Genomic DNA, 14,845 nt, shown 5'->3' with positions numbered 1-14,845 from the left:
CTATCCTGGGAAGGGACGATTGCAGCGAGCATATGGGCTTCCACACAATAACGACAAATAAATCTCCAGATCTTCAAAGCAGCATCTCCATACAATCGAGTGCAAACTCAGTTTGGTGGAACAGATGCAACAGTGCCGGTTGTCAGCATCACTACATATTATCCCCACCGAAAATATTGCTGTATATATGGTCAACTGGAACGGCCATAGGCGATATTTGGGGGGGGGTAATATTTGGGTGTTTTAGGAGCAGGGGTTGCGGGGGTGTCCCCCGCTCCTTTAAAAATAATGCAGGGGTTGCAGGGGTGTTCCCTGCAGGTTCCATGCCTTAATATCGCTGCAAAAATATGGCAATATTTTTGTATGGCGATATTTTTGCAGGGATATTAACACACAGAACCCGGTTGTCCTGTTGCTTTTGCATGTTAGCTGCGTTAGGCAGCTCGAAAGGCCCATTGTGTAAATGGGATGCATTGAGTAAAAGTCCAGGGATATCGCAAACTCACCTTGTACCTCGGAATCTGCACCATTTTGACTGCCTGACTAATCTTAAAAATCCAACCCATAACATAGTGGACATGGGTAGTTGCAAATGTATTTGTTGTGGTCTGTACGCAGGAAAAAGGGGGCGGGGGAATAGGCGGTCACCTTGCTGATCTAGGGTGGGAGCAAGAGTTTGCTTCCAGGAGGACATCAGCTTTATCAAGAAGGACATGCACCATTGTGTTGGAGCCCAACGCACAAATAACGAAGTGTATCAGAATTATTTGGTTATATTTATGTACAACCCGCAAATGCTCCTTCCATCAAGATTATGATGTAACTTGTCAACTGGTCTGAACAATTAAGGAACAACACATGCAAGCTAGCAGGCTAGTTCATGTAAAAATCGGAAACAATTTTAGACAGCATATCAAAATCCCTTTGATAGTGGACTAAAGTGTAAATTTGCACAGGGAAGGTAGCGGCTACATATTTAGCAGTCATGCCACCAAGGTACAATGCAATAGGCTCCCTCATTCTTCAATCCTCTAAAAGTGAAATACTAAATGGGCAAAAAAGCATCTTTGATTGATGTACAACTTTGGGAGATATCTGCTACAGAGTCACTTCTTAAATATATCTTGAGCTTTTTATTGTAATCGCTAAAACTAAAATAGGAGTTTTTTTCTCGATGAGAGTTTGCACACAGACAGATTGAAGGATTGGGCAGGTACAATAAAGGAGTGCATTAGTGAATAATTGATTTTACTAGGAGACAGTATGCTCCAATTGGAGCAGAATCCCTGTCATCTTCAGAACTTTTAACATTTCAGTCTAACAGATCATTTCACATATGCAGTATGGGTCTTGAACCCAATAATGAAGCGCACACTTGTACAAACCTCTGGTGTTTGACCACGGAGCAAATCCCGTCCGCTGAATGTCCTCATCAGCCAGTGTCCCTTCTCCGAGTAAGGGAAGACCCATATGCGTTATTACTGGAAGGTTTGGCATTTTTACTAGGCACACCATGGATGCCTGCTGGAACTTGCCAGATACCCCAAGCAGCAACGCTGCTTTGTGGGTTGTGTATGTTTAGAAGTGATGTGAATGCATATGGATATCCTGTTGAACGTGATCTATCGGACACTTCTGGCTTATGCCAAGAGGATACCTTTACATTTCAGAAAGAATGCACATTTCCACCTTCTGGACTAGCACAAGTACAACTCCACTGCAGGATTGCTTTACTCTTTTTTTACCTGGACTTCGTCATTCAGTAAGGCCATCTTTCTCTCATTTTCTTCCAGGATCCTTTCCAGTACCTGCCGTTTTTCACTTAACGTCGCAGATTCCTCCTGCGCCTTAGAAATTGAGCTCTGTAAGAACAGGAAAATAAATACTCATTTCACTGAAGGTGACCAAGAAGAAACAGAGACTTGAAGGCATATTGGAGTCAATCAATAGATATTTCAGCCTCACAAAAAGGGATATTGGACTTGATATAAGGAATCTTTACCCCAATTCAAGGAATCCCTGCCCCACTTCCAGTGATGTTTGCCTCATTCCAAACTTATTGCATCAATCCATGGAATATCCGACTGAACTCAAGATGCCTTTGCCTAAAAGTCATCAAGGTCTCTGCCTGGCTCACTGAAAGGGCCACCATGTTATCCCAATACATCTCATCATGCCAAGGAAGACTTAACTTAATGCGTACAACATCCTGGCCTTAATTCAAGGGTTCGTGACCCCGCTCCAAAAGGCTATAAAGGCTTCTGTTCGAGGGCTTTCCACCGCTTTGGAAAAGGTTTCAGCCTCAATCAAAAGGACGATCTACCAGGAAGAGTGTTCCATCTCAAATAATCCCTTTCATGCACATTTGCCGCTTCAGTTTATCCTCATATTGCGTGCACGTTGCTTAACCCCTTTGCTGCCAAGTACATCAATGTTCACGTCCTTTGCTTTCTCTATGGATGGGACCAGTCACATTCTTAGTCCATTCATTAATTAATGTATCCAGTGGGGAGGTTTCCATAGCACTAAGGGGTTTAAGAAATCTAAATGTACCTTTAAACCACCATATACATATAGGTAGGTTTTCTCAAAATCAAAGTAATACTACAACTGTATCTCTGCTGACATTCTAGCATTTAATCTTCAGCACGGCTCCAAGTATTTATGAATAGGACTCCAAACATGAATTTGGCTACAAATATGAATTTGGGAGGTACAAGCCCTAGTTTTAGATGGCAAAAGGCCAGTTCTGAACTTGAAATCATCTACGACCACCAAAGAGCCACCTCATCTGGTGAAGTCTAAATGAATAATTTCACACTGGATGAGCATTATGTTCACTCCACGCACTTGGGAAATCGAAAGCTGGCACTGAGGGAATTGAATTCAGGATCACAGCCCAGAGCTCTGCAAAGCTCAGTTCCTCAAAAAGGGTAGGATCATAATACGGATGCAACACAGATGAAAATGTAAAGCCAAGCACATCAAAAAAGAAGTAGTACTCCACATTTCTTATGCTAAATAGCATACGTGTCTCTCTGACGACTCCAGGGAGTGCTTGACCACAAACAGGTATGCTCTGCTTCCCTCAGTCATTTGATAGGATTTGAAACCTAGCAAATCCGGGAGATGTTGTGCTGGCCAAATAAGGAGTAAATTGAGTGTCTTCTTAGGTATCCCTGCTTCCATGATTGCCGTCTGCTATGGAAGTGTGGGTGCAAGCAAAGTTAGGCTTCTTCTATAGATAGATTTAATCAAGTACTTTGAAATCATAAAACATATAGATATATTTAAAGGCATCTCTTTACTAGCACTAGAAGAGATCTAAAACCGGTGTCCCCTCGCAGAACATTTCTCGGACCCCCGGAACGTGAAGCTTTGCAACTGGAATAACAAAGCACTAGGAGTTTTCCTTCTTGCAATGCTGAAAGGGCCTCATGGTGCCATGACTACGCAGTAAAAGTGCATTGACGCTTTTAATATTTGCAAATGGGTACATTTTCAGAAAGGTTTCAAGTTCTCAGATTAGCATGGAGAAGACCATTGTGATGTTGGAACAGCTCTCCTCGCAAAAAAACGAAACAAATAAAAAGCCAAATCAGTTTTAGAAAATGACATCTATTCTTGGAAACATTCCAGACCTAGCATCTTTTATTTTGCTTTAGTAACCCAGAGTGGCACGGGTATGTCAAGCCTGCTGGTCCTGAAGACCCAATCTACCCCAAACTGATGACGCCAAATGAAGCTAAAACATGTCTTGGGTTGTTTGCTGTCTCGTGCAGAAGAAGCGCAATAGCCAGAGTTTAAGATTAATTGTAAATCTTTAACCATGAACAATTCTTGGAAGCATAAAACCGGCTGGCACTGTCATGGAGCACTCGTTTCCCCATCAGTGGAGTTGTTAAACCCCTGGGTGCCAAGAGGTTGCAGATCTTTAGCGGCCGTAGGCAGGAGATGTCAAGCATTCCACTCGCTTCGGGTACAGGCTTCAGGGCTCTCATCCTGTAGGGCCCAAAGCTCCTGCGGCCCTGTGGTCAGCTGCTGCAGAGGTTATCACAACAACTGAAGGCCATGGCCATGAAATGCCTTCTTGGACTTGCACCAGAATATTTGATAAATACAATTACAAACTATTCCCCGCTCTTTCCCAAAAGAGCTCTCCAGCGGCAAGTCTTGACTTTTGACCCTCAACAGCCAAAATAGCCCTCAAAGAGTTAAAAAAAAACGTGTTTATGTTACAGGTAACAAAGATAGGAACTGCCTACCTATTAAGATCTACTCGACTCCCTTGGTTTTATAGAACTTCTGAAAATCCACCTCTTCTAATTTATCGCAAGCAGACGGATAGAGCGCATTGCAAGTGTAGCAAATCAATCGTCAATGAGACGATCCACCGAGGTTCGGATATTTTGCAAATGGGTCCCGTCCGACGGAGGCACACAGCCAATGGTAGAGGGATTGTAATGAAGTCTACTGAGAGTTTGCTCTTATGGAGGCGATCCTCACAGGCAAGGCCTATGGCGGTGCAGGTGATCGGGGGGGGGGGGGGCTGCAGGTCTACAGCAGCAGCTGGTAAGTCTGGTTTCTTGTACTCTCGCCTCTTCATCTTCATGGCCAGAGCACTGCCCAGGTCAAGCCAGGATTCCATAGGTTATAAGGGTTGCGGCTTTGGTCATGACTGGTTCCAATGAGCACAGCCTTGGCATTACCCGGGTAGCTGAGGGTTGCTTCACACAGATATGAACAGAGATTCACCATTAGGAGACTACGCAGGTCATCTAAAGCAGGACTTACTCGCGTCCACTCTGCTAGTCGACGGCTTTGTGCAATTCAATGTCTTTTACAAATTAACCATAGCAGACTTTCCAGGGCCCCAAGCTATAATCAGGGAATTGCATCCATTCAAACATTTCAGTGGTGGTTGCCACATTTAGGCCAACAGGCTGAATCCCGGGCACACTCCCACTACATTGATTCAGCCTTCAATCCAGACATTCATTCATACTGGGCTCGTCTGCACTTGGCCTGTGCAGCTCCTGGAAATTCCAGGCAGGCAGAGCCATGACCACAGATGGGCTCATCCGAATCGACCACATTCTTCCACAGGATTAAGGTGTGGCCGCGAAGCCCTGCAAAGAATTTTACAACAAAGGTAGCAGGGTGGTTTACCCCAGGAGTGCAATCAGTACTCCCTGAAATTGATAAAAGGCTGCCAGCAACCAATGGCATCCTCAGAACTAGCAATAAAAGGCTACTCGCATAGGAACAACGGTGTCCAAACTAAACGAGCATTGGCAATGCCAACCGTTTTGGGTTTTCTGTAGGCATAGGAAAGGTATTTGCCAGGACTTGCCCCAATGGTACCAACTAGCAATTAATGGTAGCAGCTTAAAACTGGTGCAAGTATCGGAGCATATGACAGCAGTGCCTGGCAATACCTATACACAAATCAAAACTGTTGGCTTTGCCAGCGCTTGTTTTTAACTGGACTTAAGTGAAGGACACAAATACTGCTTGGAAATAAAGTGTCTGAAGACAGAGCTGGTTAAGACTTTTTTTATTACACCAGTAGCGTATTTACGGCACCCATTTAACCATTAGCTTTCAGAATCCTGCTTTGAAAAACCCTGACAGTCACTTCGAGTAGAACGTTTGATTTGAAGGCTGGATAAAGTTAGCTCAAAAGAGATCGCAGGAGGGTGTGTTTTGGGCTGGAGGGCGGCAGGGAATGGCCATGTGGATTAGCATGCCCATGGAAACTCAATGGGTGGATAAATAACCAAACACCTACAAGCAATGTGTCCCACTAAAGCACCACCTTATAGCCAAAACTAAAAAGCAGCTTCTGCATTTCAATGTTTAGATACAAGAGAGCAGCGGAACCAAAGGCTATGCTTGGTGGGTATCTGTACAGGGGTATTGCGTCGATACCCGTTTTTAGGACGGGTGTTTTGCCGCCGGGTTTTTTCCGAAAAACTTCAATGAAGGGTGGGAAATGGCACAAAGGGTTGGGGGGAGGGGTCGGGAATAAAAAAAAATAGTAAAAGAAGGGAGGCTTGTGGACCGCCCCCCCCCCCCCAAAAAGAAATTTAAAAATGTTTTTTCTTCGGAAAATACTCTGCGGCCTGTACGGAATACGCTTGCCTTCCTATCCACAGAGAATCGAGAATAAAAAAGCTTTTCTAATCCCGACTGCAGAGTTGTTCCTGCAGAGAAGCATCTTTTCCGATTACAACGCATCCCCTCATCGGGCCTGCTCCACATACATAGTGCTGAGCAATAGCAGGCGATGTGTGTTATTATTACATCTGCATCCGTCGTTTATATCATCACTTCTACCGGCAATCGTTTTCTTTTCAGGGGTTATTACTTCACCGCAAAACAAATTGAACAGCAACAGTTCAGTATCAAATGTAATGCATTTTAAAAAAAAAAGCAGTCAGCACTACATAAAACAAAAGAAATTAAAACATAGGAGGCAAAAAATCCCATCAGATGTTTTTCAAGAGGCCTTGATATGATAACATTAACAGGTTGGTTACAGAAGCACAACCCTCACTGTAAATTTACAAAAATTAAAAGGTACAAACATTTGTAAACTGAATTTCGGAATCATCACTACATAAAACAAGAGCAGGTGATGGGACTAGAGAATAATACCAAGTTTTAATTTTGTCACAACAGAAGACCGCTTAGTGGCAAGCAGAGTCTGAACGAGGTGAATGTCAGATCTGGTGGGCCTCATTCCAAGTATGGCGGTAAGGGATAGCGGGCACCGGTAACGAGACCGGTGGCGGTAATCCCTTACCGCCATACTCCGAGTTCCCTTTGCGCCCTCGCCCTTAACGCCTGCTTTGAGCAGGTGTTAAAGTCGAGGGCGCAAAGGGGCCTCCAAGCCAATAACGGTGACCGTAATGAACGGTCACCGTTATTTGCATCTTCCCCATTCCCATTGAGCCCTATGGGGGCTCATTTGGGAATGGGGAAGAGCCTTGGTGAATGGGGAATTACCGCCCCGCCAACCTTGGAATGGGGCGGTAATTCCGCCATCCACCAAGGCGCTGCCGGTCCGGGTACGGCGTCAACCAAGGCGTTAATAGCGCCATTGGTTAGCGCCGTACTCGGAATGAGGCCCATGGAGTTTTAATTTGGCGATGCAAATGAGGGGGTGGGGTAACATTCCTTCCCTAGCATGTACCTTCCCAGACCACTCCCTGGTGAGCAAAACAAACCTCCCAGTGGCCTTCCAGCTTGGCATGCGCCTCTTTCTTCTCACTGATCCTCTTCTCCAGTGTTGAGGTCTGATCCTGTATTGCATTTGCAATATATTCAGCAGTCGCTCTTGCCTTTCCCAACTCGGCTTTATCTTTTTCAAACTGTTCATGCACAGCCTGGAGGGGGGAGAAAAAGGGTGTGTTGAAGCACATGTAATTATAATACAAAATATACCATATGGCCACAATGTACAAGATCCAGAGGTTGTGCTCGTCATATAGTCCTCCGAGATGTACCCTGCGCATTTCATAGCACTACTGGAGAAGGTCAATTCCTCACTTTAATGAATCCATGGTCACCCAGTGGGTGACAAATCCATCTATCTTTCACTGTGGGGGCTGGATGTCACAGGGGCCGTGGGACACCACCCATGGGGTGATGCTGGACTTGGATGCAGTCGAAGAGGATTCCAAGAAACACCCCACCCAGCCCCAGCTCTGCATCAGAGAACTGTCACAGGGTATATGCCCATGCTGTGCAGGTCTCTTTAAGGGATGCCCCAGAGAAAGGTCCATGGCACGGTTCTCAAGTCCTACAACATGTCGCCTGCGGTTCAGACGCGGGAGCCCAGCTACGCTTACTTTTACAAAAAGATGGACGCTGCCTGCTTTAGCGGCATGCCAGCAAGCAAAGACATTCTCTGCATCGCCTGCCCGCTTGGCAGCGCACCAAAAGCACATGTCCCATACAAGATGGTGGACAAGCCATTTAAGAGCTTGCTCTCAATTCCAAATATCGTGTCACCTGTAGGTTTGCATGCTCAGGAGGAAAACAGCCAATGGGGACAGACAGAGGACCAATAAAAGCTGCAATCCCTGTGGCCTCAGTGAACGAGTCTCCTCTCTACCGCATTCTCTGTGGCTCGCTCAACAGCTCCTGCAGCTAAGCCCAAGAAGGAGGTCGGGAATCGTGGAGTAAAAAGGTTGGTGGAGGCAGGGAGAAGGAAGCCGGAAGACTACCAGGAAGAAGTTTGGAGAGAAAAAAGGAGAGTGGCAGGAGTTATGAGGAGGATAGTGAAAGGAGCTGTGGAGAGGACGGGCCACGGAGAGGAGGTGGGTGGAATATCAGCGGGAAGGCGGACAAGAGTACAATAGAGGAGGTAGTACAGAACCACAATAGCAAAGTTACAGAAAGACATAAGAAGGCCAGGCGGGCAGTTACACGACAGGGTGAAGAAACAGCCAGGGAATTAGAGAAGGAGAAACAAGGAGGAGGGGAGAAGAAGGTATGAGAAGCTGGGGATGTCCCCTTAGGAACATGGCTGTGGCGAATCGTCAAGGAGAAAGAGGAGGTAAGGGATTGGGGGAATCAATCTAGAAACCCTGGAGAGGTAGGTATTGATAGAGACAGCAGAGAGAAGAAGAATAGGAGATACCCTTATGAACGCCCTGGGGTCTGTCCCCATGAACCAAACCTCAACCCAAGCCCCTTGCATGGCCTAGGGTGAAGGTGCACGTGGATCAGGCGGGCACTAAGTGGAGTCCCTCGCAATCTCAAGGACGAGAAACAGATTATCCGAGGCCACTGAACCAGGAGACAGGAAAGAAGTGTTGGGAACCTTAAGACAATTTGCTGTAAGCAGAGGCAGGATGATAAGGGGGATACTATTACACAAATGGTACAGGCAACACCTGTCTACGTCCCACAGATAGAAACCAAGTGCATGTCCACTAGCGTGTTCATGGAGCATCATGGGTACCTATGCAAATGCAGCGGGTGGGTCCATGCCGCGTAACAACAAGAATAGAACCCTACCGTTCCGCAGAAGCCCCATCATCAAACCCACCGAATTCATAACGGCAACCAAGTAAAGGGAAGCAGCCAGCCTCAACCCAAAAGAATCATCCCAGGGCCCGAAATTGCTGGGAGCTATTTAGCTCCTGCTTCTAGCTGAGGAGAGCCTGGCTAGCTTGAAACCATCAGTTACCAGGAGCTACTTTGGACTCTCCAGGCTAAGCGGCGGCATACAAACATACATATGTGATATTAACCCTATTTGCTTGGTCATCTGAATAAAAGTAACTGAATGACACATCTAAGGGACATTTAAAGCAGAATGTAACATACATCATGGATAGAAATGTAATGTTTGTATCTCGTGTGCAAGTCTGATTTGTGGTGCAAGGTGTACTAGCGCCAGGTCCTACCTAGGTAGCTCCTGCATACTGCCTGATGCTCAATACCCAGGAGTTGCTTTTAGCTCCTGTCAATCAAATCTCAATTTCGACCCCTGTCCTCCTGTGACTAAGAGGAGCCTATTACATAGTCATCCAAATATAAGTGTTGTTTCGCCATTCACACACATACGCATTTCTCTATGCCGAGTGGGACCGTGAGGTTTACACACTTTCATAGACCTATGCATTTTCGCAAGAAGAGCACAGCCTGTCCATCGGGCCTCACTCGCTGTCTCACTATAAATGCACTTGCCTTGTTCCAGCATCCTCTGGCTTAAACGAGAACCAATAAGACTGCAGAGCGATAGAACTCCAGTCACACTACGACCTGTTTCCTGTCCCAGCTGGTAATCATTAGTAAGGAAGTGGGCACAGCTGTGACAGACCGTAGGAAAGTGGTACATTCAATAACTGCGTGGCAGAAAGATAGAACAGGTGCAGCATTGGTACCACTGTCGTGACTGCAAAGCCTTACAACCTCCCTTTGGCCAGGCCTCTTCTCTTTTTCTTTCAGAATTACTCATTTCAGAAGACCACGGGTGGCTGCCGAGAGAATTCGGACTGGAGTCCTATGAGAGGACAGAGCACCACAAAGCGCAGTCCACTTACCAAGATCTAGAGGTCATGCAGAGGAAGGTATTCTTTGCTACAACAGCAGAAAAGAAGAATCGGACGTTGGCCAACTTGCAGAGAAGAGAAAGCCAGCACAATGGACAATTCCTTTCCCGCTTGGAAATTGTAGCACATACTGAAAAAGGAGCAGGGTTTAAAGGCATTTTTAAAAGTTGTCCTGGTGAAACCGAACCTCTTGGAGAAAGGTAGAATTAGATTGGCACCAGCAGGCAAGTGACAGCAACCACAAGTGCAAACCCAGGGAAGAAATTAACCAGTACAGGCTGGACTATAAATGCCCAGCCAAAACCGAGCCAAGTTGAAAGATGTTTGGGTGAGGTCAAGGGCTGAGTTGGTGGATCAAAAGACCAGGCAGTGGAGTGCGGACAGTGGAAAGAAGTGTTGCAGAAATTGTGTTAGTGGCAGGTCCAGGTAAAGTGTGTATGTGTGTGAGAGAGACAGTGGTACGAATTGAGAGGGAGAAGTGAGAGAGTGGGTGACAGACAATGGGCATTAAGGCAGGAGAGGGAGGGAGAGAGAGAGAGAGCGCATGAGGGAGAGAGAGAGACGTGTGTCAAAATAGTAGGAAGGAGGGGGCAGAAGTTAGTGGTGTGTAAGATGGTTGAAGGAAGAGTGAAGAGAAGGTTAGAGAGAGGGAAGGAGAGCAGAGGAGAGAGGGACGAGAAGGGAGGGGGGAGAGGGAGGCAAAGTAGATATAGTAAAGTAGAAGGTGACAGTAAGGTGAGAGAAGATTAGCTGGATTAGAGGTGGGAGGCGAGAAAAGACTGGGGATAATAGAGAAGGTGGAAGGAGTAGAAGAGCAGGAGTAAGAGGCACTGTGAGGGAAGAGAGCGTGGGAGCGACTAGTGAAAGAGAGGGCACAAGGGGGGAGAGGGAAGGGTCCCTTTAGAAAATCCCTGATGGAGAGGGAGAGAAGCCCAAGGCTTTTAGGCCCTCCTTTAGACCAGCAGAAACCTGGGTATTAAGGGCTACCGTGCTTTAGATCTTTGACTGAAAACATTTTGTTGGGAATGTTGATGTCTGGGCCAGGGTGGAGGGAGCCCACAGGAAGGTGGAGTATAGACCAGGGAACCACTTACTCCACGTCCACTATAACCTCTTGAGAAGCCTATTTTTATACATAACAAAATCTGATAACGTTATCCTACCTTGTCTGTGGATTATTGAGGCCATCTGTGACAACAGTTAATTGAATAACCAAATCAAGGGCACTGTAACATAGCTCAGTGCTGCGAGGGAGAGTGGGGTTAGCGACAGACAGAGCTTCAAACCTGCAAAGAGATAGTGAGGGAGAACCAAAATGGAAGAGATGAAACCAGAAAGAGGCCAGAGAGAGAGACGATCAAGAGCTCGCTGGGAGCTATACCCCAGGTAATGGGAAAGACCAAACTAAAAATCAGACTGTTATTGGGAAACAGCAGGCCACCTTGTAAAAACCAAGAACCACGCAGAGAGCTACATCTCGGACACTAGGGGAAGACCATTGTGAGAGAGAGACACACACAAGAGCATGGGGGAGGAGGGGGAGTTATAGTTCAGATACAGAGAACTTTCCAAGAGCTGCATCTCAGACACTGTGGAAGATCATCAAATCTTTACTTGGAGACTTTGGGGCAAAGAAGGGAAACCTGCGGCTGGTTTGGTGAGAATATCTATACCAACAAGTGCCCTCAAGCAGAGGGGAAGGTTTACTTGCCGACACAAGACTGTCAAGACCCCGATGCGTGCTAGATCTCCATGACCTAGTTGAACCATGAAGTGGTTGGGCGCTATAGATCATTAAGAATTTGCATTAGAGCTGGGAAGATCAGTATTCCCATAGATAAAACCAAAGGACGCTTTGAGCAAACCCATATCTGACCCTTCCTGTTAAAGATAATAAAGGTGTTGAACAATACTTGGGTGTGTTCTGTTGGTCTCTTTAACACACTCCACGCCCACTATCCCCTCAGCCTCCATCTACCATGGCCACTGATAGAAATGGAAAAGGGACTCTCCCTACTGCCCCAGTTTGCCATTTATAGGGTGGCATTAGGCCCTGTCCGGGGAGACTATCCCCTACGCACCTCTTACCTTGGAGGCTGGGTGAGATTCCCCAATGGCTCCTCCAGAAAGTCGGTCAGAGGAACGCATCAGCCATGTACTCCAAGACATGAAGGGTCCCTTTCCTCTGACGTGATGGCAGCACGGTGAGTGTTGAAGTTGGGTCACTGCGAGTGGAGCCCTTAAGAGGATGTGAGACGCATTGCAATGTGTTCACTCAACAAAGATACTTCATGTTTTAATCCCAAAGAGCTGCAACGTCTTTTCTTAGGTAATTAGTGTTTACTCCTTTTCGGTTTGTCTAAATATTGGTATCCAAGCCTTGCCCACTCAGTGTTTTACCCTCAAAGGGGTTTCATGTTAAAAATAGAGGAGCCATCTGATCCCACATTGCATCTCATTCATTCCCATTTCTGGGGCAAGGGATCTTCCGTTCTATCCCACGCTGGCTTCTTCCTGCTTACAGGTAAACATACAGTTTGGAGGCAACAGGAGGGATTATCCTTTATACTCCTCGGTTACTAATCGGTTCCTGTTCTTTCCCACATTGCTCCTGGGAAAGTCCCCAACCATCCAGAAGGGGTGTGTCAAGTTGCACTCCTGCCTTGGGGTGAACTGTCCCACAGTTGTGGTTTTCCTGATTACGGTGCTGTTCTTTTTGGGTAGGAGTGCATCTTTCTTCTTGGTTCCCGAGACGCTCGTCAAGCGGTCCTCATTCGGACAGGTGGTCATCTTGCATATAAAAACGGTTGCACACTCTGCACAGCTCCGTTCTGCTTAGTGCTTTCCTTGCCCGTCTGAACCACAATGGCTATGGCCAGTTATCAACCAGTACGGTCCTCCATGAAAGGCATTCTTACCAACTTAAATGTTTCTTAGCAAGTTCAAAATTGATTAGCTCACGCTGCATTTGCATATTATCCATTAAAATAGATATTAACATAACTATTCTTGCAAGCGAAAGCATGTTTCGTTTGTGGAAGGCTGTGCTCACTTAGCCTTCGGTCAGTATAGAACCAAGAGACCCAAATGACTAAACATCTAAGTTGATCAACAACTCAATGAAGCCAGTTTCAACAAGTATTGGCTTTAGATGATCTATTACAGGGTTGAAATTAAGATTGGTCTAAGCAGGAGTTAAAAGCAGCTACTGGCTATCCAGCATTAACCAGCGAGCAGGCGCTGCCTCTTGGGAACAAGGTGCTAGTACATAACGTTTCACAAATCTAACTTCCATATAAGATGCAGACATATCATTCTGTCAATAATGTATAAGCTCTCTATGCTTTAAATGTCACATCGGTATGTCGCAATGTTTATTTTTCCAATTGTCCCAAATGCAAAAGGTTACATTCACATAGGTGTGTTTGTTTGGCATCTAAAATATACAACCTCCTTTCAGAAGGAGGCATAGACATCCTATTTATAACCGAAACATGGCTAGACGACAACTACAAGATCACCCTCAACAACTGCCTGCCTGAAGACTTCAAATGCATCCAAACAAACAGAAAATCCAAAAGAGGGAGGGGGGGAATAGCGATCATCCACAAGGAACAACTGGCCATCAAAATGGAAGATCCTCTAAACATTGAGAAATGTGAATCCTTAATACTACTACTTTCAGTAAACCCCAAAACTAACCTGAAATTCATACTGATATACAGACCACCAACCTACGGTGCGACTTTCATAGACGCTTTCACAGAAGCAATCACCACCCTAGCCATCAAGTACAATCATCTGATCATCCTCAGAGATTTCCACATCTGGTTCGACAAAGAAACCACAACCACACAAAAATCCCTAACCGCCCAACTAGCAGCCATGAATCTACAACAACTAGTCAAAGGAGCAACCCACTCAGCAGGGCACACACTTGACGCAATCTTCGCCAACAAGGATCTCATCACCATGGCACCCCTAATTCAAATACTTTGGAGCGATCACCTCATCATTCCATTCATAATCACAATGGCCGCTCCAACAAAAAAGCAACAAGAAAAACGACCCATCATGATGAAAAGAAATTGGAGAACAATAAAAAACTCCAACTTAACCGAACTCCTAGAACTCAGCAAACCACAAGCATCAACCATGGAAGAAGCAGATCTAGACAAAAAAGTTGCCCTACTTCATACCTGGATCGCAACAACCCTAGACGACATCGCCAAAGAAAAGCCATTCACCCCATCACGTAAGAAAACCACAGCAAAGTGGTTCACCCCACTACTCAACGCCATGAAAAGGAAAAAAACGAAAACTAGAGTCTGAATGGAGGACCAACAACACCTCTGCAAACAAATTGAAATTCCTACAACAGATCCGCTCATATAAAAAGGAAATACAAAAAGCAAAGAGGAAACATTAGGACAACCGAATCTTCAGAGCACCAAACACTCAGAAAGAACTATTCAAAATCATAAACGAAATAAAAAAGCCACCGGGCTGCAACAACACACCAATTCCATCGATGAAACTCTGCGAGGACCTCGGAGACCACTTCAAAAACAAAATAACCTCCATCCAACACACCATTCAAAACAGACCAAGCGATCACAGCGCAAACCCCACCGACACCGACGAGGAACACGCAAACAAGCTACGAAACTTCCCAGAAATATCAGTTGAGGCTTTCGTCAAACTGGTCAACCGAAGCAACAAATCAGGCTCTCCTGAAGACCCCTGCCCCCGGACATATACAAAACAATTCTCTA

At 45.8% G+C, this 14,845-nt stretch overlaps 1 protein-coding gene across 1 annotated transcript in view; it reads right to left on the bottom strand.

Moving 5' to 3' along the window:
• IFI35 (interferon induced protein 35) overlaps positions 1 to 14,845 on the bottom strand; it is a 215,307-nt gene that overhangs the window by 109,582 nt on the left and 90,880 nt on the right. Inside the window, exons 4-5 of the mRNA XM_069634190.1 lie at positions 7,233 to 7,391; positions 1,746 to 1,862 (exon numbers count right to left, since the gene is read on the bottom strand). Coding sequence (XP_069490291.1) covers positions 1,746 to 1,862; positions 7,233 to 7,391 — 276 coding nt within the window. The remainder of the gene's footprint in view (positions 1 to 1,745; positions 1,863 to 7,232; positions 7,392 to 14,845) is intronic.

Source organism: Ambystoma mexicanum, chromosome 13 (assembly GCF_040938575.1).
Source record: "Ambystoma mexicanum isolate Mex_15411 chromosome 13, UKY_AmexF1_1, whole genome shotgun sequence".
NCBI classification, from domain to species: Eukaryota; Metazoa; Chordata; class Amphibia; order Caudata; family Ambystomatidae; genus Ambystoma; species Ambystoma mexicanum.
This window is presented reverse-complemented; position numbering and strand designations above follow the sequence as displayed.